Here is a 26,113-nt window from a genome sequence, read left to right on the forward strand (position 1 = left end):
CCCTGTAGGTTGGTCTGAAGGATAATGCATGTCTCCCCACCACACTTTGCCCTTGCTTTCCTGGCTTGCCCCTCCCCATGCCCAGATGGATTTCTTCCAGGGAGGGGACAGTTCCCTGGAGGTGGCTAATTCTTCCCTGCTTCTAATTAGGAGAAAATCCACATAGAGGGTCCCTTGCAAGTGTGGATTCAAGGGGCCAACTTTTTAAAATAAAATTATACCAACTACGTTATAAAGTTACAGGGACTGTCTGTCCTTCTTTCTAGGATTGCCAACTGTGACTGAGAAGAAATCCCCCTTATAGATTCATAGATTCATAGATATTTAGGTCAGAAGGGACCATTATGATCATCTAGTCTGACCTCCTGCACAATGCAGGCCACAGAATTTCACCCACCACTCCTAAAAAAGACCTCACACCTATATCTTCTTCCCTCCAGTAGAGCATTGCAAGAACTTGGAAAGGTGGTTTATTATGAGGGCTGTCATCTAACTGTCTTGTGTCTGGCCGGAAGCAGGATGTTGAGCTAGATGGATCAGTGTCTGTTCTAACTTGGCCTTTCCTAATTACAAGAAGAGAATGTAAAATGGTTGCAACACACACACCCAATATCAGTAGCCACATGACGATAATTCATTATGAGAACTTCATTAAACAAAAAGAAAAGGTCCAAGACAATATCCTGAGTTTCCTTTGGGGGATTAGAATAGATTCCTCTGGGTCTTCAGATATTTGTGGAAACCAGAGTTAACAAGGGCTCCTAGCGCACCCAGATCCCATGGAGGAAGTATGGCTCCTTCTGGATCCATGGTGTCATGTGCTCCCCATCATCTGCTGCACCATCAACACTCCTGCACGGGAGGGTTCTCTTGGTGCAGGAGGAACTAAGTTTGAGAAGGTTGACAATCCTCTTGGGTTTGCGAAGGGAAAGTGAGGGCAACTCCATGAATGGTCTCACTCCCCCTTCCCACTTTGATCTACTCCTTCCTAACACAAGAAACCCATTCCTCAAGGACCACCCCTGGAGGTAAGCAGGGGCTTCCATGGGGTCAAGAAGAAATGTGGGGAGCATGACGCAGGACCATCTCTCACCCTTACCATAAGTTTCCTATATGCCTCTCCTCCAGCTCACAACAGCTGATTTCCTCGCTCACAGGGAATATTGTATAAGCCTAGGATTTAGAAGCCAAGCTGCTGAATGCTGCTTTCCACAGAACTCCATCATAGCTGCACCAGCTTTTAATTTAAACCCTTTATTTAAAAGCAACAATAATGTTTCTTTGGAAGCACTGTAAGAGCCCTCAGCATTGTTAATAAAGAGTTTAAAACATTTTAAAGCTAGCGTGAACACATGCACACAAACTCTACTGAAAGCTTCAGATGCCCTGACATTGGCTAAGTTAACTACTGTCAGTTTAAAAAAAAAACCAGCTTATTAGGGAAGTAGGAAACTGAATGCTGCAGTGCTTGTGTAGGCAAAACTCCCAGCGAAGTCAAAGGGGAGTTTGCCTGAATAAGGGCTTCATGTTCAGACACTATACAAGGAAACAACAACTAAAAGGAAAGAGGCAGGGTGCTAGGAAATTGTGTTTAACAATTCATATATCAAGTTGTCTTACAGATAATTATGAGAGGTCCATGCTAGTTGTTACAATCTTGCCATCAGAATGCCCAGTAGATCTGAATAGCTTCTGTTTCACATAGTGCCCAGTCCTCAGCTGATGTAAACTCATGTAGTTCCATTGACTTCAGTGCAGCTGTGCTGATTTACACCAGCTAGGAATCAGCCCCTCTAAAGTTGCTATGTAGATTTTGTTGTTGTTGTTGTTTATACTTACTAGTTTTAGGGCTAATTTACAAGGGATTTGGGTGTATAAAGATGCGGATAGACCCCGACTGGAATTTACAAAGGTGCCTAAGTGAGTTAGGTGCCTAACTTCCAATAGATTTCATCTAACCTGCTTAAGAGCTTTTGTAAATCCCACTAGACGTCTCTGCCTTTTAAGTACCTAAATACCTTTGTAAATCTGGCCTGTAGATTCTATTTTTCCAGTGATGATCATTACCCTATTTTCCCTCAATCCTATAGTGAGCTACTCCCCCCCACCCCCTTAGGCTTAAAAAGAAATGCCAGTTTTCAATCCATAGGGTAATCTATTACTGACTAGGCACTTATGTTTTAGCAACACAGACGTTTTTGGGGTGTGGAGGGAGGGAATGAAGACGTGCATAGTAGCCAGCCTTGCCAGATGTAACATCATTTCCCTCCTTTCTCCAAATACACATCCAATCTGAGAACAGAAACAATAACATGTGACTTAGGTGATCAATCACACATTTCAAATATTGAATCCAAATACTGAATATTCAAACTCATGCTTATTCTAACAAGTCCTAAACCGTCCCTCTACTGAAATATGGCCCTGATTATGCATGAGAAGAAATAATAAAAAAATTTGCAAAAATGACTAGATTTGTGTGTTTTGATTTTTTTTCCTGGATAATTCCTGGAGGAAATAGTCAAAGCTGATAGATAATAATTGTATCAGATCTTGTCCAGAGAACTGTTGTTCTATTTATATATGTCACTATATGTGATCTATAGGGGGTTTTAATATATACTGAACATTTCAGTTTGTAAACTGTATTCTTTCTACTTGAGGGTATTACAAGGTACAGCTATAACAAGGATTTTAATGAAAATTCATAAGTTTATACTACCATGTTAAACATGTAATTTTGGTGAAGTATGAAAACAAAGCATTTATAAATCTAATGATCATCTTCACCAACAGTAACAAATACTATAAGCTCTAATTGGCTTATTTAAATAATTTAGTTTCTTAACATAACAATTAATTTAAGCATTGGTGTATGACTAAAATATAGGGAGTAACTGGAAAAAATAGGACAGTTGGTTAAGATTCAGATGGAACTGTATTCATGTGTTTGTTGCCTGATTATATTACTGTACTTAGCATACTGTCCCTATATTAGAGAGGCTATTGATTATTTCACTGCTAATTAGCTGTAGTGAGTTTGAGGTATTTTGCAAGGTCTGTCATTAAATTATCACAGTATAGATCAACCTCTCTTTAGCTCCTTTACATGCACAACCATTGCATTTTGCTTTTATTAGCAAATGTTAAGTGTCTTTTAATGTCTTCTTAATGGACAGGGTGTAATGGACAGGGTGGTAATGATAGCCTTCATATAAGTTGTTAAAATGCTTATGTTGTATGTGATTGGAGATAATTAAATGGTTCTGTTATTTAAAAGATTAAGTGTACAATGTACACCTTAACTTTGTGTAGTGACTAGAATTCATAATGCTCCAGTCTTATCCACAGCAATACCTTAAGGAAAGGACAGCTTTGAAGCCAAGTAGAAGTTGAAACAAATGAGGTGTGCACACAGAGAAATGGGTATATAATTAGGAACAAATTGTGTAATATCTTCAGAATAACATGAATTCCCTTATAAAAGAACTATCACCATGAGCCAATGTAAAGAGAAAGTCCTATCCCACGGGAATTCAAGGTTGTGCAAAGTCTTTTAATATTGATCATAAACTTCAGAAATCAGATCAGTATTTACATGACAAAACATGAGATGATTTTACAAACTCTTCTTCATTTTGCATGGCAAACATTGGTAGTTTGGCCTTAAGGCCATGCCACAAAATACAGGGCAGGTGCTCCATTTCTTACTGGGATGCACTTTAGCAGCAGATGCCTGACCACCAAAGAAAGCTGTTTCTAAAATCAGTGTGTGTTAACACTTCGGTTCATTACAGGCAGCTGACGAAGCCTTTTGACAGATACCCTCTAGCCTTCCCTCCCCATTTCCACGGTCCCTTGGCACATATCAGGAATTTGAAAGCTGCAGCTCAACAGAACTGTCCTTTTATATTGTGGTAAATATTTCATTGATCCTCGTACTATTTAAAGAAGCTCCTTTTAAATTTTAACTTCTTTCTTTAGCAGGAAATCTCAGAAGAGTATGTGAACAAAAATCATAAAGAATATGCATAGAAGGCACTGCTCTAATCTGCCCCATTCATTTAGTGTGCAGACGTGGCATCTCAGCGGTAGAGATCTTTGCTGAGACTTCACCATCTGTTCACATATTGATCTACTTTATCCTTCCATCCCCTTTCATCCACTTATTCCTGCTACAGCCATTTATTTTTTCCTCTAGTTTTATCTCATTCCTTAAATCCACACCCGAAACACCTCCCACACCAGTAAACCAGCCATGCCCATTTAGAGCTGGCAAGAGTTCTCTTAACTGTGCATTTGTAAGATAGGGACCACATCAAGTTGAGCCATCTTCCCATGCACCTATCCATCATCCATTTCTCTCGCTTAGCCAGAAAGATACCTGAGGGGTTGATCCTGATGCCACTGAAGTCAGTGAGTGGTTTACCACTGACTTCAATAGGGACAGAATCAGGGCCTAGATTAGCATATGCATGAGTGATTATCCTTATACATCACTGCTCCAGAGGCACCTCTTTGGAGGAGTCAGCTGACTGATTCCGAACATCTCACATCTAGCTATGGTGTGGATCACACCAGCATTCATTGGCATTAAAACTGCATGCAGGAGGGAGGAGGAACTGTCCTTCAGTATCCAGGTAAGAAACCCATCAAACACATCTCTTCTCCATGCACCTTGTTCTAATGAACACCTCTCCCTCTCCACATGGAAAGGAAACAGCGGTTAGGTGGATAAGGGAGACTGAAGGACGTTTATCAAAGAGGCATGATGGGAAATATTTAACACTGCATGTATAAGGGAATGGTACATGAGAGCTACCTTACAAACAGGAAACTCCCCAAACCTTTCTCCTACATTCGCTGCCTGCTTTAATGCTTTTCATGGAGGGGAAACCGTGTCTAGGTCAGCAAGGAGGATTGAAGGGGGAGCCTCTTTTGATTGGTAGGATATAATTGTGACCATTTGCATGCATGGTGGTGGGGAGGGAACTCATCCTCAATCCTTTGTGTACTGCCTGCTCTAATGAATCTCTCTCCTGTCTCCATGAAAGTGAGAAAGGGCATGGGTCCATGCAGGTGCTCTAGAGTGTAGGTCTCCATGTGCCCAGGCATGTATGAATGCTCTACACGGCATGTGCCCATGCACAGATGCCTGCTCTGGAGTGCGCATCTCCAGGCACCCATGCATGTGTCTTCTCTAAGCCACCTGTGCCCATGCCTGCGTGTCTGCTCTAGAGTGAATGCAGTGCAACAGTGCAGAGGGTAATGAAGCTAGCAAGGAGTGTGGCGGGGGACTGCCCTAGGCAAGATGTAAGCATGGTGATTAGGGTGCCAATTATATAGCTTACCCTTGCATATCTGGAGAAACAGTGCCCAGATACAGGGCTGCCACCTTCTCTAGAAGTTGCCAGACCTGCCGCCTGAGGCCCATGCACCTCTGCCTGCTCTAGACCGCATGTGGCCAGGCAGGTGTGTCTGCTCTAGACTGCAGATGTACCTGCTCTAGAGGCCAGGTCTCTTTGATGTGACCATGCACGTGTGTGTTCTCCAGACTGAGGGTAGTTCAGCAGTGCTGAGGATAACGAAGCTAGCAAGGAGGACTGAAGTGAGGGGACTGTCCTGGGAGAGATGTAAGCATGGTGATTAGGGTGCCGATTGCATAGCTTACCCTTGCATATCTGGAGGAATAGGGGTCCTCAAAAAGTGCCCAGATTCGGGGCTGCCACCTTCTCCAAAAGCCCCCGGACCTGCCATCTGGTGAGTCGCTGAGTGCCAGGCGTTTCGTCATCTCCAGCTCTTCCTCGCCATCCCCGGAGTCTCCCGTGCCATCCGCATCTCCGTCGTCAGCACTGCTATCCAGCGGTGCCCCACCAAAACTGTCAAGCGCTTCCTCGGCGTCCCGGTGCTGGCGGTAGGTCATCCAGCAGCAGGGCTCCACATCGGTCTCGTCAATGCCCCAGAAGGCCAGCTCCTCCTCGTACAGAGGCCCGCACACATCCGCTGGGCAGTGCAGCTTGCCTGTGCGGTAGTAGTTCAGGATGTGGGCAAAGACGCCCGGGTGCCGGTCGAAGAAGAACTCATCTGTGCGTGGGTCATAGTCAAAATGGCTGTGGGCATCGGGCTCGGCGATCCAGGCCAGCCGAGTGCCAGGCAGGGTGCGCAGGGTGCTGCGGTAAGTCTGGTGCCTAGTCCCTCCCACGTTGATCACGATGCGATCGCTCTCGTCGCCCTGGCCCATCTCGTCTCTTATTAGGCATGTCGCAGACTCATGCAAGGAAGCACGGCACACAGCAAGCGCATAAGGGGGCGGCTTCTTGACAGCAATCGGTACCTAAACTGGTAATTTATCCAGCTGGTCAGGAATCACCTAGGCAAAGGGCACCCAACTGGTGTCAGTCCCTCGTGCCCTGTTCTTCCAAATGCTGCAACCCCAAGGGCACCACTGAAAGTTAATGCCGGCAGTCCTGAGGTTCCTTTTATTTGCAGTTAAAAGCTCTTGTACTGTTTTATTTTAAGCCAGGGTTTGGAGGGGAGAGGACCCCCACTCCCCAAGAACAGCAGTCGCAGAGGTCTGCCAGGTACCTAGGTATGGGGCAGGGGGAGGTTCTTTCCTTAGTTAGATGTGGCCAAAAAAGAACCCAGTGGTGCACATCTGTTCAAGGAACCTCTTAGTTGGGAAGGGGGCGGGGGCTGATGATGGTGGCAGCTGGGTGCAAAAACAAACGGAGGGTGGGTGCGGGGGGAGAGGGTATAAGGGGATCGCAGACAGACAGACACACAATGGGGGATGCAGGGGGCGGATACTAGCGCCCAGCCGCAGACCAGATCTATCGATGAAGGGTTGGGTGGTTGTTTTTTTTTAAAAACCCCTCTCTCTCTCGCTCGTGCTGTACTTTAAGTCCTTGAGAGACCGACAGAAGCAGAGGTAGCTGCCGTTGGGGAGCTCCACACGCAGCGATCCTGATTTTAAAAACCCCCTCCCCCCCACCCCAATTCTTTGGGGGCGAAGGCAAAGCCACCGAAATGTAGAAGCAGCAGAAGGGGAACAAAACAAAACAAAAACAAAATCTCCAGCTTCAGATCTTGAATCGAGACAAAAGCGACGGCTCCGGCGGGGGATTTCCCCCTCTCGGCTCGCTCCTTGTTGATTCACATCACATTCTGCAGCAGTCCGACCGGCAGCGCCAGGCGCCCTGGTACCTGCGAGCCGGCTTTGCCCGTCCTTGCCCCGCTGCTGAAGGAGGGATCACAAAGCGCTGCTCCCCAGGGGCTGCCCGGGCTCGGTGCTGAATGGACAGCGCTGCGCGCCCGGCTCCCGCTCCCCGCCTGAGCTTGGGGGGCGGGGGTGGCTCCTATGCAGAGGGTGGGGGGGCTGCAAAGGTGCGGGGGGGCATAGCAGTGGTGGTGGTGGAGACCCTCTATTCCTCCACCCCCCGCGGCTCAGGCAGCAGCAGGAGATCCAGCCGGGCTCCCTCACGCGGCTGCCGCGGGAGGCTTGTGCTGGCGATGCGGAGAGCAGCCCCCAGCCCCGCGCCCGCCCGCCCGCCGGCCCCTGAGCTCGCAGGTGGTGCTGGAGGCGGGGCGCCAGCAGGGAACGAGCGGCTCAGGCCAGCCAGCCCGGTCTCCGGACCCTTCAAGACGGCGCAGGCGCACTGGTCTCGGAATAGAGCAATTCTCCCTGGGTCCTAATGCAGAAGGGGAAACTCTCTCTCACGCACACACACACGCGCGCGCGCGCGCGATCACCTGAAATGCAAACCCGTTGAAATGGCAAATCTCCTCCTCCTCCTCACTGGGTTGGCGTCCCGGTGTGTGTGCGCGGGTCGGGGTGCGTGTGCGTGCTCTGGACAGAAAAGCAGCTGTGCAAGACCCGCTGCTGCACAGCCCCTGTGTCTATACTCCCCCGTGCTCCGCGGCTCTCCGCAAAGGTCCAATACGATCCTGCAGGGGAAACAGCTCGCGTTATTCAGCTGTTTCTAGTTCTCTCCCCCGACCCCCTCCCGCCTCCTTCCCTGTCTCTGGGAACCTGAAATTAACAACTTCGGTGGCTGCTGCAGTGGCGGGCTGTCTGACATGTTTATTCCCCAAGAACCTGGTCCCAGGGAAATCGTGTGGGAGGGTTTATGGCTTATTTGTTTGCTTCTGGTTTTGCCCGAGGACACTGAAGTGGAAATCTCCATCTGCTTGGTGAAATAGACAGGGGAAAGGTCACATTGCGCCTCCTTCAATGTCATGAATGGGCTGAATCAGCTGAGGGTCTCTGTGTGTGTGATGTAGAGTCAGAAAATTGCCTCCCTATAGATTTTGCCGGTGGTCGCAAAATCTGAAAGGAGCTACCAATTATTTTGTGCTCCCCTCGAAAGCGTTTCCTTCTCATTCTGTGGCACAGGTACGGCACTTTGTGATGGATGAGAGGGAATCCCGTCATAAATGGCTTCCCCTCACCTTTTCTGATGCGGGAGTAGCACATTCTGACAAATGAAGGTGACCGTGGCAGAAAAAGGCTTCCTCTTGCCTTTCCTCCTTCCCAGACACAAGGGCAGCATCTTCTGAGGGCAGAAAGACACCCTCTGCAGAAATGGCTTCTCTCACCTGTCCTGTGCTATTGTCCAGTGAGGAGCAATTGCATTGTGGAAGTGACCCTCATTGATCAGGGCATTAGAGAATGGTTCTGAAGGAAAAAATATTTCATCCTCTAGTTAGTTTTAAATAGGATAAGAGTGTCAATTTTAAAAAAATACTATCCTGTTTGGAAAAGGTGTTGAGTGAAAAGCAATATGGTACCCAGACGCCTGTTTGTTTCTTTCTCTCTCTAGTGCTGTCCCACTTCAGACTCTAAATTGCTCTGAAAAAAGTTTCAGTCAGTTAAAATGGCTAAGCGACAGCCCTGTACATCATTTAGAAAAGTGAAGCATTGAATAGCCAGGAAATGAAGCTAAGGAACTCATCAATCTTATGCTGCCCACGTAATAAACATAAATACATTGAGCCTTCCCCCCATTATTGTGCACCTTTGTGCAGTCATTTACAAATGCAAGTGAAGTGCGTGTAAAATATCAACATTCCAATTTGATTGTTGATTAGGCTCAACTATTATATAAACTAGTAATTGCTCAGCATCATATGGCCAGGGGCAGATAACCCCCCACCCACACACACACCAGCAGAATGTACTGAGGTCTTCTCATCACTATATTAACAGGCCTGGCTTTTGCCAGGATTCTTTATTCAAGGAGATATAGAGCTGGTCTACACTACAAAGTTAGGTCATCTTAACTACATCTCTCAGGGGTGTGAAAAATTTCATGCCCTGAGCAATGTAATTAAGCCAACTTAAGCCCTGGTATAGACACTGCTAGATCCGTGGTGTAGAAAGGATTTGCCCTACAGCACTTCAGTGGCAGAGCTGCAGCTGTGCTGATGTAGCATTTCTGTGTAATTATGTTGTTTTGTATGCCTCCCCTCCCCGCCCCACGGGACAATCTATTGGATGATTGTACTTAGTGTTAAATAGTTTGTGTGTATGGATCCTTTAGCCTTGTCTATTTGGAAAGATGTATGTTGACGACATATCGATAATAGCTGTGATTTTCAAAGTAGACGAATTCACTGGGGTATGGGCACCTGCTCCTTTGAAAATCCCAGTCAACATACCAAAGAGATTTTCTCTAAATGACTCCAGTAGGGCCCATTCATATGTGGAGAGGGACAGAAATGTAGGTAAGTTACCAATTTTTAACAAAATTAATTGGGATGACCCAGGTTATTTTAGGCCTGTAAACCTGACATTGATCCCAGGCAAGATAATGGAACAGCTGATTTGGGACTCAGCTAATAACGAATTAAAGGAGGGTAATGTAATTAACGCAAATCAACACGGATTTATGGAAAACGGATCCTGTCAAATTAATGATATCTCTTTTTGATGAGTGTACAAGTTTGGTTGATAAAGGTAATAATGTTAACACAATATATTTTGACTTCTGCAAGGCATTTCATGTGATACCACATGACATTTTGATTAAAACTAGACTGATATAGGTCTCAAATTGTAATTGTAAATGGGGAATTGTCATTGAGCATGTGTGTTTCCAGTGGGGGCTGAAAGGCATCAGTTCTTGGCTATATGCCATTTAACATTTTTATCAATGACCTGGAATAAAACATAAAATCATCACTGATAAAGTTTGTTTGCAGATGACCCGAATATTGGGAATGGTAAATAATGAAGAGGACAGGTCACCGATTCAGAGCAATCCGGATCTCTTGGTAAACTGGGTGCAAGCAAACAATATGCATTTTAATATGGCTAAAGGTAAATGTATTAATCTAGGAACAAAGAATATAGACCATACTTACAGGTTGGGAGGCTTTATCCTCAGAAGCAGTGACTCTGAAAAAGATTTGGGGGTCATGGTGGATAATCAACTGAACATGAGCCCCCAATGCAAAGCTGGCCAAAGGGGATGCAATCCTGGGATGCATAAACCGAGGAATCTCAAGTAGGAATAGAGAGATTATTTTACTTCTGTGTTTGGCCCTGGTACAACTGCTTAGCTTATCAAAGAGAAGGTTAAGGGGTGACTTGAGTAATCTATAAATACCTACATGGGGAACAAATATTTAATAATGGCTTTTCAATCTAGCAGAGAAAGGCATAACATGATCTAATGGCTGGAAGTTGAAGCTAGATTCAGACTGGAATATGAGTGACAGTAGTTAACCATTGGAACAATTCCCCAAGGGGCATGGTGGATTCTCCATCACTGACCATTTTTAAATGAAGATTGGATGGTTTTTCCTAAAATATATACTCTAGGAATTATTTTGGGGAAGTTCTGTGGCCTCTGTAATACAGAAGGTCAGACTGGGTGATCACAGTGGGCCCTTCTGGCCTTGGAATTTATGAACCTGTTCATTGACCAGAAGAATAGACCTCAAATTATCCTCAGTAATATGCTTCAGAACGTGTCTGTTAAATGCTTAAGGCTTCATACACAAACCAGTTCAAGGCTACTTCATGACATTCAGGGCTCATTACAGCTCCAAGCATGCTGAACTCAAGTCATCTTTCCACTTATTGTGACTGGTGCCTATTTTAAACTTTCTGTTTAATAGGATTTTTCAGAGTAAAATTGGAGACTGTCTATCTCAGACTTCATTTAGTAGACATTTTTCATAGCTGAGTTTGCCTGAATGGATATTTTGTATCTCTGAGACAACCACAGATAGTATTTTAAAAAAATAAAAATAAAAACAAAGCTTCTTATTGGATTGACCGACAAATAGTTGGGACTGTATTCAGAACTCATGGACTAACCAATCCTCTGCCTGCAGAGGAGATTGCCTAGCATAATTTAATGTACTTGAAGTTATATATTATTTTAAGTGGTTTGTGAATATGGATGGTGCTGGAAACCCATAATACTTTCATTTGAAATACCTTGCCCAGTAGGTGTAATTTTATTGTGATAACATCTCCTGGGTCAAACCCTCAGCTGCTATAATTCAGATTACTTCAGTGGAGTTATGTAGGTTCCACCAGCTGAAGATCTAGCCTGCTGTCTGCAGAGCAGTTAACGGAGATGATGCCAGATGGAAATGGTTGTCTCCTTTGAGGCTTTCTAATGACCCATTCACAACAAGCTGCTGTGAACATGTAGAATGAAACACAGAGGAGAAATCATTAGAAACATGGGATTTGCCATAACTGGATCAGACCACTGGTCTGATTCAGTGTTGGTCTTGAGGCCAAGAACTTTATCAATGTTCAAAAAGAGTTTGGACATCTATATGGATAACAAGAATTTCCAAATTTCTACAACCTAGAAGTGACATTATACCTCATGCTTCAGGATTAAGATAGGCTCTAACTATTAGAGATCAGATGAGACCTAATGTGGGGAGGCAGGTTAACTTACAGATGTCCACTGCAGGGTTCATACACCTTCCTCTGAAGCATCTGGTGCTGATCACTGTCAGAGACAGGATACTGGAATGGATGGACCTTGAGTCTGATCCAATATGGCAATTCCTATGCTCCTATGTCCATCTAGTCAAGTGTCCAGCCACTGACAGCGGCCAGACCTAATTGCTTCAGAGGAAGAAACTCTACAGGAAGCAGTTATGGGATAACTTGAGAATAAATAGAGATTGTGTAGCTCCTTGGGCAGGAGCCACATTTTCTTTTCTTGCTTGTACAGTGGCAAGCACACTGTTAGTGCTTAAAAATGAACAAATAATAATCACTTCTAGTTATTGCAAACAAGGGATAAAGTGCTTCACCGTAACTCTGAGATTTACTTTGATGAACCAATCATCATATTACCACATGTTGATGTTGGGTGTGGGGGTGTCATAGTAAAATACAGCTAGTAAGATGTGGGAGAAAACTGTTGACAATTTAATTATTTATGAATTGCAATTGCATAGTCAATGCAGAATTTAATGGACCAGATCCTCAGCTGGTATAGATCTGTCTAGCTCCATTGACTTACCCACAAAGTTATTAGAAATGATCTGATAGAATTTACATTTACCTGACATACATATTGAACCAGATCCTCAGATGGTGTAAATTGGCAGAGTTCCATTTCAATAAAGCTACTAGAGTGTTTTGAAACTCTAAGCTTTCAAGTTATAAAAGCATGCTAGATTCAGAATAAATTGCTGAGTGCTGAAAAATAGCCACCTTATCACCTTATTAAAAATACAAAGATCAAGAGGTAAATCAGGAAATTATTTCTTAAGGACCAATTCTTAGGTTCTTATGTTTCCTTCCCACATAAAAACACATGGAATGGTAGAAAATAATGAAAAACTCTGCACTGATTTTGGCACACTGTGGTTGGGCCACATTTATTCCATTAGTAATAATAACATAATAATCCAAGGGATAAGTGGGGATGGATTGCACACAGGGTCTGAAAAAGTTATGGAGGCTGGGGAATCTGTGAGGAAAACCTGCTCCAAAAATGAGGCTCTCTGGCCAGTTGGTCCTTTCAGGCCCACCCTCAGTAATGCCAGCACTCCTGGTCTTGCCGCTGTTGACTCAGTTAGGGCATATCCTCTGGGATTCCTCTGATGGAGCTCACATTGTGCCGAGGAAAAATTATTGCTGCAGCATTAACTAATACCCTGCTTTGTAAGTCATGGCAGAAAGGGAATATATTACTCAGAATGGCTGTTTGACTTCTGATCCCTGTCTTGCCATGTCACTTTATTCCACATAACCCATAGATTTCATGGTGATTTGGTAGAGGACAGAGTTCACTATGGAAGGAGAAGAGGGACATTTTGTGTCCCCTGTCATGCCACCCTCCATTCTCTCCTTAGCATCGTGCAGGAATGGGTAGAAGCGTAGCCCCAGGACTTCAGAAATTATCTGAAAGGCTATGTTGAGACACACATAATGTGGTTCAAATTGCCTTTGTGGACTCTGGCAGGGGAAGTCATGCTTAGGTGACCTGCAAGAGTTCCTTGAAGATACTGCTGCTATAATAAATAAGGGACTCTCCGTGGATATGATACATTTAGATTTTCAAAATGCATTTGCCGAGATTCCACATCAGAGATTAATGGGTGAGATAAAGAGTTGTGGCATGTGAAGCAAAATAGCTGCTAGATATTAAACTCTCTCAGGAGTAATGCAAAAGTGAAGTTATAAGTGGAAAGTGTTCAATATAGTCTATTTGTGTACATTATTTTGATGCAGGTGTTGGGAAGAGATCCTCAAATTTGAAGATTAATATTTCTTCCCCCTCTAACTTTGATGTAAAGAGGTAAGATCATATAAAGAAGAATGTAGGCCATACTTACACAATGTGGTACTCTAGTCTGGAAACTAGAGACTCTAAAAAAGAATTTGGGGGTCATGTTGGATAATCATAGAATCATAGAATATCAGGGTTGGAAGGGACCCCAGAAGGTCATCTAGTCCAACCCCCTGCTCGAAGCAGGACCAATTCCCAGTTAAATCATCCCAGCCAGGGCTTTGTCAAGCCTGACCTTAAAAACCTCTAAGGAAGGAGATTCTACCACCTCCCTAGGTAACGCATTCCAGTGTTTCACCACCCTCTTAGTGAAAAAGTTTTTCCTAATATCCAATCTAAACCTCCCCCACTGCAACTTGAGACCATTACTCCTCGTTCTGTCATCTGCTACCATTGAGAACAGTCTAGAGCCATCCTCTTTGGAACCCCCTTTCAGGTAGTTGAAAGCAGCTATCAAATCCCCCCTCATTCTTCTCTTCTGCAGGCTAAACAATCCCAGCTCCCTCAGCCTCTCCTCATAACTCATGTGTTCCAGTCCCCTAATCATTTTTGTTGCCCTTCGCTGGACTCTCTTCAATTTATCCACATCCTTCTTGAAGTGTGGGGCCCAAAACTGGACACAGTACTCCAGATGAGGCCTCACCAATGTTGAATAGAGGGGAACGATCACGTCCCTCGATCTGCTCGCTATGCCCCTACTTATACATCCCAAAATGCCATTGGCCTTCTTGACAACAAGGGCACACTGCTGACTCATATCCAGCTTCTCGTCCACTGTCACCCCTAGGTCCTTTTCCGCAGAACTGCTGCCTAGCCATTCGGTCCCTAGTCTGTAGCTGTGCATTGGGTTCTTCCGTCCTAAGTGCAGGACCCTGCACTTATCCTTATTGAACCTCATCAGATTTCTTTTGGCCCAATCCTCCAATTTGTCTAGGTCCTTCTGTATCCTATCCCTCCCCTCCAGCGTATCTACCACTCCTCCCAGTTTAGTATCATCCGCAAATTTGCTGAGAGTGCAATCCACACCATCCTCCAGATCATTTATGAAGATATTGAACAAAACCGGCCCCAGGACCGACCCTTGGGGCACTCCACTTGATACCGGCTGCCAACTAGACATGGAGCCATTGATCACTACCCGTTGAGCCCGACAATCTAGCCAGCTTTCTACCCACCTTATAGTGCATTCATCCAGCCCATACTTCCTTAACTTGCTGACAAGAATACTGTGGGAGACCGTGTCAAAAGCTTTGCTAAAGTCAAGAAACAATACATCCACTGCTTTCCCTTCATCCACAGAACCAGTAATCTCATCATAAAAGGCGATTAGATTAGTTAGGCATGACCTTCACTTGGTGAATCCATGCTGGCTGTTCCTGATCACTTTCCTCTCATGCAAGTGCTTCAGGATTGATTCTTTGAGGACCTGCTCCATGATTTTTCCAGGGACTGAGGTGAGGCTGACTGGCCTGTAGTTCCCAGGATCCTCCTTCTTCCCTTTTTTAAAGATTGGCACTACATTAGCCTTTTTCCAGTCATCCGGGACTTCCCCGGTTTGCCACGAGTTTTCAAAGATAATGGCCAATGGCTCTGCAATCACAGCCGCCAATTCCTTCAGCACTCTCGGATGCAACTCGTCCGGCCCCATGGACTTGTGCACGTCCAGCTTTTCTAAATAGTCCCTAACCACCTCTATCTCCACAGAGGGCTGGCCATCTCTTCCCCATTTTGTGATGCCCAGCGCAGCAGTCTGGGAGCTGACCTTGTTAGTGAAAACAGAGGCAAAAAAAGCATTGAGTACATTAGCTTTTTCCACATCCCCTGTCACTAGGTTGCCTCCCTCATTCAGTAAGGGGCCCACACATTCCTTGGCTTTCTTCTTGTTGCCAACATACCTGAAGAAACCCTTCTTGTTACTCTTAACATCTCTGGCTAGCTGCAGCTCCAGGTGTGATTTGGCCCTCCTGATATCATTCCTACATGCCCGAGCAATATTTTTATACTCTTCCCTGGTCATAAGTCCAACCTTCCACTTCTTGTAAGCTTCTTTTTTATGTTTAAGATCCGCTAGGATTTCACCATTAAGCCAAGCTGGTCGCCTGCCATATTTACTATTCTTTCGACTCATCGGGATGGTTTGTCCCTGTAACCTCAACAGGGATTCCTTGAAATACAGCCAGCTCAGCCCAGATTCCTTGAAATCAGCTGAGCATCAGCTCCCAGGGAGATACTGTGGCCAAAAGGGCTCATGAAATCCTGGGATGCATAACCAGGGGAATCTGGAGTAGGAGTAGAGAGGTTATTTTACTGCTGTATTTAGCACTGATGTGACTGCTGCTGGTATACTGTGTCCAGTTCTGGTGCCCATAATTCAAGAAGCATGTTGATTAAAATGGACAGGGTTCAGAGATGAGCCACAAGAATGATTAAAGGATTAGAAAACATGCTTTATTGTGATAGATTAAAAGAACTCATTCTATTTAGCTTAACAAAGAGAAAGTTAAGGTGTGATTTGATTAGTTTATTTATAAGTATCTATATGGCGGAACAAATATATGGGGAACAAAGGCTCTTCAGTCTAGCAGAGAAAGGTAGAACATGATCCAATGGCTAGAAATTAAAGCTAGACAAATTCAGACTGGAAATTAGGCATAATTTTGTACAGTGAGGCTAATTAGCCACCGGAACAATTTACCAAGGGGCGTAGTGGATTCTTCATCACTAGCGATTTTAAAAATCAAGATTGGATTTTTCTAAAAGATCTGCTCTAGGAATTATTTTGGAGAAGTTCTACTGCCTCTGTTATAGAGGAGGTTAGATGAGGTTATCCCAATGGTCCCTTCTTCTGACCTTGGAATCAATGAATTCCTAGGACACTGGTCTGGGGCAACTGAATGACTCATGCTCCCTCCTTTGTGATAGTATACAGAGACTTTTGTTTGTACTGTAGGTCATAGCTTGGGATTCAGTCCAGCTGGATAGTGACTGGCAGTGTTATAGTCTGATGGGCATTTGGTGATATGTAAAATGAACTTCTGGTGTCAGTACAGTTGCTAGTGGATGGATATCAACATCACTAAAGGTTAACTTTAAACATGTGATTAAGTCCCATAGACGTCAATGGGACTGCTCATGGCTTAAAGTTAAGCACAGGAGTAGGTGCCTTGCTGGATCAGGGCCTATTGCTGCCATTAGAATTGATGTCCTCTCTGCGAGTCTCAGTGGAGAGACAAGAGATCAAAAGGGCATGAAGAATGAGCTACCCTCTCAGCCCTGTATGTGGTTCCTCCAGGAGAGCACTGGGACATAAAAGGGAAGTTTGAGCTTCCTGCTTTTGCTGAACCCCTGAAGAAGACTTAATTCTTCTGGTCTGCCAAGCCAGCATCTTTCATGAATTGTAAAATCATTTTTTAAAAAATAAAAGGATTGAGTTTGTGTTAGTGGCTGAGCCTCAAGCTGACAAATATAAAAATTATATGTGATTGAGCAAAGGAATCGTAGGGAATATGACCTAATGGAACAATTACCGAACATGCTGATCAGAAAAATGATTTGAGGTGATTATGTAACAATCACTGACACTGTAAGCCAAAATAACAAAAATGTACCAGATTGCATTAGTAGAGGAATAGACTACGAATCCAAGAGGTGATGCTATTACTGTGAACAGCATTTGTTAGAGCTCCATCTAGAATAGGGTCTATCTATCATAGGATATTATTCCCCTGGGGAGTTGAAACATAGGGCAACAAAGATAATACCAGGTCTCAAGATACAAAGGTGAACAAAGTGCTTACTCTTCCTGCTTCATCAAAACGCTGGAGACATGGAGGTGACTAATAGGACAAAATAGGAAAGGCATTGACAACGTATTTTATTGTATAGAGGGTTTTTAAAATTATGACAGAATCCAGGTATTAAAACTGAACTTGTCCAGTCATTAATGAGGCTGTGCTTCAGCACAGCATTTAAGCACATGCTTAACTTAAGCACACAAATAGGCCCATTGAAGTCAAGGGGACTGCTCAGGTGCTTAAAGTTAAGCACATGAGTAAATGTTCTGTTGAATGGGAGGCCTAATTACATAGGGGGACACAGACGGATCTTTTATGAACAGCTCTAAACTCTACCAACTACTTAGCCCACTTCCCTCCCAAGAAGCTGGGGACATGGAGGGGTCTGTGCTGCAGAGGGCAGGGAGCTGGGGGCATGGGTCTTTGCTTGGTGGGGAAAAAGAGCTGGGGGCATGCAGGGGTCTGTGTTGGGGGGGGAGCTGGGGACATGGAGGGGTCTGTGCTGTGGGGGGTATTTTGAGCATTGAAATTGTTGGATACAACAAAAATGTCTCCTGAAATGAGAGAATCAACTCTCTGAAACTAAATCTATTTCCAAGATTAATGTATTTATTTATTTTGAGAGTTCCTGATGACATTACCTAGTGTTGTGTTACAATCCCTCCTGCAAAGAGATCATGAACTAGATCTGGCTCGACAAAAAAATGAAATAAGGATGGAATTCCACCACTCACTGAGGATTATCACTTCCAAAACCGCCTTTGCTCTATCTTGCCACCAGAGTGAAAAGGACCAGAGGACTCAACAGAAAAACTGGATATCCACTGATCAGAACCAGCTTCAAGACTTTACACTAAGACCTCCCTGTCTAGCCAATTTCAGGTTGTAGAGGAAAACAACTAATAAAGGTACCCTATGGAAATAAAGAGGATTGTTCTCAAAAGAAACAATTGTTAAAAGGACATAAATCTCCTCTGACTTATCTCAATGCACATCAAGAATAATGCATCTGAAGTCCAAGACCTTGCCTCTGCATTTTACTGCCTTCTCCTTTGTCTAAAAGCTCCACAGGTATTAGAAGACACAAAAGAGGGATTTCACTATTTCCAAACCACAAATACTGAAAGCAGCAAATGTAGCAAAGTCATTCAGCTGCACACCTTTAACCTCCATACACAATTATATCCCAAGTGATTGTACCCCTGAAAGGCTCCATAAAATGGGGAGAGTTAGTTAAGACACGTGCTGAAGGCTTGCTGTGTGGGATGGCAGATCCTTAAGGGGTGTTGTTCTGCGGGCAGAACACAGTCCTCTGAAACGTTCAATGTGGAAGGCAAACTAGATAGTGCTGCAATTCTATTAGGGTTCAGAAGAGTGGGCAACAGGCCACTCTGCAACACAGGAGTTATTGAACGCTTTTTACCAGGTGGCCAAGTTACCAGTTTTTGTCCAAAACAAAACAAAATATTGATTTAAAAACTCTTTGACCAGCTCTATCAAACGGATTACAGCAGCTGATAACAGCCCACCTTAATTGATTAGTCTCGTTACAGTGGGTATGGCAACACCCATTGTTTCATGTTCTCTGTGTATATATATCTTCCTACTGTATTTTCCACTGCATGCATCCGATGAAGTGAGCTGTAGCCTACGAAAGCTTATGCTCAAATAAATTTGTTAGTCTCTAAGGTGCCACAAGTACTCCTGTTTTTTTTTTTCATGGGAGAAGAGTTATTGAGCAGGCAGGGACTTTATTTGCAATAAAAGTAAGAGTACAATAGAAGAACAAACAGTGTTTTGGAGTTAGCTGCCCATGGGTGAGAGAGCAAGCTATAGATACAAGCTATAGAGTCGTGCTCTCTCTGTTATAATCTCAAAACAAAAGAGAGCCAGGGTTAGAACACTAGTCTTGCAAATGTGTTTATGCTGTAATTCAATCTGTGCCCTACTTTACTGTTTGTCAATTACATCATGCTGAGAATTGCTGTTAATGCTGATTCTTGTAACCATTCCGTTTAAGATCTTGTGATGGAAGGCTGTGATACACTTTAGCATGTACTGTACTCAGTATATTCCTAAAACTATAATTTAAAAACAAACAAAGCCATTCTTTTATATATGGGAATCCAAAATGCTATTGGTTTTCTGAAAGGCTAGACGTACCACTTCACACTGATCTAGTTAGATCTCACAAACGACACAAGATGGGACCTACCACTTGGCTGAGAGTGTTCTATGGATAAACCTAAGGTGCAAGGTGTTGGTGAGCTACTTCAGGGTGTTGTCTTTCTGAAGAGATGAGAAGCTAAGAGCCTGATCTTTAGAGGTCATGTACATTTTTTATAAGAGCAGTAATGTGATCAAAAGTGCCCTAATCAAATTCCAGCTCCAATATTCTGCGTGTCTAGGTTTCTCTTGTTTTCCTAATTGCCTAAGTTTTGACTGGATATAGTATCCTTCACTTCCTGTCTTAAACTGTTGCGCTGCAGTATTTAACATTTGCTACCATCTACCCTAGAGGGTTACATATCATTCATTATATCACGCCATCATAATGGGCTGCATTTCACCGGTGAGTGAAGACTCTCTTCATCTGTTGTTATCTTTCTCACAACCCTTTTCTATCACCCTTTTCTGCTCCTTCATGCATGGCAATATAGAACTGTTAGTGTTGTACAGATGCAAATTAAAATATCAGATAACAACATTACTTTGGAAAAGGATGAAAAGGATAACAGTGTTTTATTAGGGATCTCTAAGTACAGTGAGATAAATGCAGGCCACAGTGTCTGATGCTTAAAAAAGCCCCAAAACAACAAAAAGCATATTTACTGTGGGCCATATGCTGAGCTGCTTAGTTTTCACTCAATCCTGACTCAGGCAAACGCCTACTGAAGCCCATTCAGTAAATACATAGGGCCAGATTGGGAACTTTTTTTTTAAACTGATATAGTTATACTGGTGCTATCCCTAGAGCAGATGCATTTATGCTAGTAGAAAGGTGCCTTATACCATTATAGCTTATTCCCTTTCCCTTTATATTGCATAGCTGCACCCATACTAGGGCGGTTGTACTGCTTTAACTATACCACTGTAGTTAAAACAGTAGAGCTTTTAGAGTGTAGACAAGGCCTTAGTAAGTTCCTCAAGGTTTGGCCCTGGATAAGGATTCCCAGACAGAGAAGTGATCATTCCCAGGAAATGTTGTAACTAAACACAGCAAAATATTGAAGAAGTCAGTCAATCTGCAATACAGAGTACAATTTGTCTAAGATCCTGGTTTGCATTCAGGGGTGGACATAAAGGTGATGCAGATTTTTAGCCAGTCTCCAGCTGTTCTGGATTTGATTTAAGTTCAATGAGACAAGACAGGAAAAATTCAACATATAAAATTAGAGGAAAGAAAAGAAAACAAAGAAATCATGGCACCACTAGCAGGGTATGAACATTTCTACAGCTTTAAAAAAGCGTCTTTGGAAACGCATGCTGAGGAGCACATTGAATTAAGCCTTGGAGCTCCCACAATGTATTATGGCCTAGATTTTCAAAAGTGACTAGTGATTTGGGGTTCCTCAGGTTTGTGGGTACCCACTTTGAGTTACCTAAAGGGGCCTGACTTTTCAGAGGGTGAATGCTCAGCACTTTCTAAAAATCAGGACCCCTTAAGGTGTCTCAAGCTGGACACTCAAAAATTGAGGTAACCAAAATGATTAGTCACTTTTTAAAAAATCTTGGCTAATTTGTGTGTGTCTGTGTTTATATACACACAACCGAACGGGGCCACTAATCATTTCTTGACTTAACCATGCATTTATTTCAATCCTTCAAATATTTTCTTTCATTTACGCATGGAAAAGTTTAGGTTCAATGTTTCTGACGGCATACAATGGAATATGTTGTATTTTTTAAAACTGGGATGTTTGTCTATCAGCTGAATATTTTTCTCATACATCAACATGATTACAATTTTTCCTTCCTTGGTGTATTTATATGGCATACAGAGCTGTATTTTTGTTGAATAAATCACCTCCTACAGCTGTTACTGTTCCACCAACCTACCCTAAGGTCGCAACAGTGATTGATATGTACTCAGACAAGCAGATGGGAAAACGACTTGTAAATCATTATAACTAAAACTGTACGTGGAACTTTGGACTTTGAAAGGCAAGAACATTGCAAGCAAATCTCAGCAATATTGATTTAAATAATTAAAGCACTAAGAATAATCCTCTTGATTAATCCCGCTTCCCAATATGTGACAAATCAATAACTCTGTGATTTGTTTCCCGGGATGTACCTGAGTAAATATTTAGCAAGCCAGTCACATGGAATAGGCCCATATTTAATCACGTTTAAGTAATTGTTTTGGACACTGCATATGAAGGGATATGAAGTATAATCGTTCCAGCAGAGGTAGCTAAATTGTTGGCATCGTAGGTGAAATCCATTTCTTTCACAAAGAGCCCTAGTAATGGGGGTTAATATGGGAGAAGAGGTGGGTGGGTAGGTGGGAAAGGCAAAATCTACCCCCTCTTTCCAGCTTGGGCCCAATTTCTGGGGGTGCAATGAAGACTCACTGGTCCCGTATTGCTATTCCAGCCTGTGGATCAGACAGCACTAGTGGATCAGAAAGCACCAGCAGCTCCTTTGTACCACTTCAACTGGGTAGTGGAATTGTCCCGATCTTGGTCAATATGGATAGTGTAGTCCTTCTCCTAGCCTGTCCCTAACCAGTCCACACTGAAACCCTGTTCACTGTGCAGACTAGTGGGCAGCTTGCAGGGGGGCTGCTTTACCTGCAACTCTCTCGTGCAGCCCTAATGTAGGCTCATGTTGCTGAAGACCCTGTGCTGGTTCTGCACAGCGTGGATGAATTGCCTTCTAAGCACGGAGGTTTGCAGGAGGCTTATATTTAAACAGTCCATTTGCTTGTGAAGCGCAGTGATATGCTTGTTCCTAAGACACCACATGTTTAGTCACCACTTACTGATGTAGAGTCTGATTCATCTCTGGATTCTGCCAGATTCCACTCAGTTAGCACATGCCACTGGGCCTCCCAGCACTAGAAAAAGCCTCCCAGAGCAGGATGTGGGAGGTAGCTGCAGTGACACACGGTGCCCAGAGTTGGCCAGTACAGCCACAAAAGTGAGTATCATGAGCCAGGGAGTCCTGCTTGCAGATTCCCCACTGCCTCACAGATCCTTGGCCTGAGGGGAGGACTCTGGGAGAGTGTGCCATGGAGTGAAGGTTTTTGGAGCCATCCTCTAGAATTTAATTGAGAATTACATCTCTGCTATAGTATCAGAAGGGTGGCCATGTTAGGCAGGCCAGTCCTCGCCCACAGACAACCCGCCAACCTGAAGCATATTCTCACCAGCAACTACACACCGCACCATAGTAACTCTAACTCAGGAACCAATCCATGCAACAAACCTCGATGCCAACTCTGCTCACATATCTACACTAGTGACACCATCACAGGACCTAACCAGACCAGCCACACCATCACTGGTTCATTCACCTGCACGTCCACCGATGTAATATACACCATCATGTGCCAGCAATGCCCCTCTGCTATGTACATCGGCCAAACTGGACAGTCCCTATGTAAAAGGCTAAATGGACACAAATCAGATACTAGGAATGGCAATATACAAAAACCTGTAGGAGAACACTTCAACCTCCCTGGACACACAATAGCAGATTTAAAGGTAGCCATCCTGCAGCAAAAAAACTTCAGGACCAGACTTCAATGAGAAACTGCTGAGCTTCAGTTCATTTGCAAATTTGACACCATCAGCTCAGGATTAAACAAAGACTGTGAATGGCTCGCCAACTACAAAAGCAGTTTCTCCTCCCTTGGTGTTCACACCTCAACTGCTAGAAGGAGGCCTCATCCTCCCTGCTTGAACTGACCTCGTTATCCCTAGCCTGATTCTTGCTTGCGTATTTATACCTGCCTCTGGAAATTTCCACTACATGCATCCGATGAAGTGGGTATTCACCCACGAAAGCTTATACTCCAATACGTCTGTTAGTCTACAAGGTGCCACAGGACTCTTTGCCACATCTCTGCTATAGAATTCCATAGGATGGTATAAAGCGCAGGGAGGGGGTTTCATTCTCTGTTACATTTTTAGAATTATTTAGTACCTTATTTGCATCAACCCCACTAAATCCCAGAGGACTCTTCAATAAGGGAGAATATTGCAGATGAATTTCTCCTGGGGGGACAGTGAATGTCACCGGTGCAGGAAGGTGTAATTTACATGTTCTTGCAGCAGTGAGTGTGAATCCAAACAGTAACATTAATTCTGCTATCTTACAACCTAGTTAACTGAATTTTATGAGGCACGTAGATTTAAAAAAAAACCTACATGGGTTTCTGTAACACAAACAAACAAAATTGGCCTAGTGAAAGCAGCCATTCCAAACATCCATTAAACCAGGCAAAAAATGGAGCCCCTTAGGAAGAATTAATGAAAAGGAGACGCTAGAACTGGCAAGGATGGGCTGATCCGAGAAGGAAGACCTTACATTGAGCCTTGAATACAGCAACACAGCACCTCTGGCAGATATACTTTGGGAAAGTTTTCTGCAGAGTTGAGAATTGAGAAGACCTCGCTCTTCAAGAGGATTGAGATGGAATTGCAGAACGCACAGCAATGGCAGCCTTCATCTTGTAACTCGATTCGTAAAGGAAAACGGTATTTATTTCTCATGTTAGATTACTGTATTGATAAGTAGAAAGACCCAAACTTGGATTTTCCTTTAATAAAAGAGAGCAAGCTATTTTAAAAGAACATGATTTACAACATGTTGGCTGGCCGCAACTTACGACAAATCCATGTTTCTCGGAATATACCCAAAGCAGTACTTCTATGATGCGAGGGGTAGATGTAGATCAGTTCCAGTTCTATATGAGTCAAGCTCAAGCAGTGGAGCATATGTTCAAAAGGCTGGGCCCTAAATGCGAATGGTGATGTGGCCAGTAGGAGGATACTCTGCACTAAAGTGCCTACATCTCGTTCCCCCACACCCTCTGCTCTGATTATTTTGTTTTTAGGTTTGTGAAAATAAGAGACTAATAATCATATTTAGAGGCAGTCAAATTGCAGATATGTCCTTTGAACACTTCCTGCAAAGCTGGGCCAGGCCAACTCAGACTTGCAGCATCCCCATTATTCTAGTCCTGTGGATCTTCTGGTAAGTGACTGTCAATTGTGCAAAAGTATATGGTGATTTTATCACGTGGACAGTCACAAGCATCTACTGGAGGCTAAACCTCTAAACACAGTATGCTGAGGTAAAAAAACTGAAGTCCTAATGATAAACTTAAAAAGAATACCCTGGCAGAGTTTGCAAAAGTACAGAGAGTCAGCCTTGTATCTGGGACAAAATTGGGATAATTATTTGTGGTCATTTAAATTCCTCTTGCAGCTTCCTTGGAATCTGGTACTGGATTCTTCTTTGCCTTCTTTTCCACATTATGTCGTTGCTCTGCTTTGGTTATTGACTTCCATGAGATTTTTGCCTGAGTTCAGACTGAGTCAGGACTGCAAGATTTGAGTCATAGTTAATGATGTGCTTTGGGATCCTTTGGAATGAAAGATGCTATATAAACATAAGGATCTGAATGTTCACTTACACCCATTTTAAGGCCTCTTTATATTGACGCCACAGTGCAAAGGGGTCTTAGCGTAACTGAGACTCAGACCCAAAATATTATTATTATATTTTATTTATATTTGAATCCAGCCTTACTGGTGGTGAAAAGGTGAAAATTAATTGGTTGCCCTACTTATTCCACTGAGCAAAATATTTTAATTAATTTCAACCTACTAGAACAGTAACCATGCCAGATAGAGGGGTGAGAATATTATTAATTCCTTTAAGGCCACTTTTCTAAAGAGGCAGCTGCATCTGTATGCTTCTGCTTTGGGTACCAGATTTCAGAGCCACTGAGCACCAGACATTTTGCTTGTTATCATTTCTATTGCTGTCATGCACAGGGCCCCATTGTACAAGATACCAAAAAATAACACAGTAACTCTCTCATGGGCCCCAAAAGCTTGCAATCTAGGATTCAGATACTATGCAATAGGTTAATAAATAGGCAAATACGGTTTGGTGGATAGGAAAAGGGTAATACAGTCAGGGATGACTATATAAGTTAATACTCAGAGGTGTCCGCCAGCGCTGCCAAAGTTTCTATTTGTGTCAATTGCAGTTGCAAGTGATGAGTCTGTCTGAAAATTAGTGTCTGAAGTTGGGGACCCCAAATGAGAGGCCATTTTTGAAAAGCTGATGCTTAATATATGTTTTACAATAACATGCAAATCCTTGGCTACCCATCAGAGTCACAGACGTTTTTAAATGGAATATTCCTTCTCTTATTGCTTATTACAAAGCAGCGACATGTAGAAAATATACTGTGTGAACAAGCAAACATATTGTAGAGAATATTGCACTGGCAGTGGATTCACTTAATGACCTAATCAATCTTTTCCATCTCTAGTTTTAAGATCCCATGTCTCTAAAAGA

At 43.4% G+C, this 26,113-nt stretch overlaps 1 protein-coding gene across 9 annotated transcripts in view; it reads right to left on the minus strand.

Annotated features, from left to right (window-relative positions):
- The window catches only part of KCNC1 (potassium voltage-gated channel subfamily C member 1), a 198,347-nt gene extending 190,720 nt beyond the window's left edge, over window positions 1-7,627 (minus strand). For 8 of the 9 annotated variants that reach the window (XM_073347355.1, XM_073347356.1, XM_073347353.1 and 5 more), the window contains exon 1: window positions 5,672-7,627. In XM_073347355.1, coding sequence (XP_073203456.1) covers window positions 5,672-6,241 — 570 coding nt within the window. In that variant the 5' untranslated portion in view covers window positions 6,242-7,627. The remainder of the gene's footprint in view (window positions 1-5,671) is intronic. The other variant, XM_073347357.1, reaches the window with a different exon arrangement.
- Window positions 7,628-26,113: the final 18,486 nt, after the last annotated feature.

The sequence above is a fragment of the Lepidochelys kempii genome, chromosome 6, assembly GCF_965140265.1.
Source record: "Lepidochelys kempii isolate rLepKem1 chromosome 6, rLepKem1.hap2, whole genome shotgun sequence".
Taxonomy (NCBI): Eukaryota; Metazoa; Chordata; order Testudines; family Cheloniidae; genus Lepidochelys; species Lepidochelys kempii.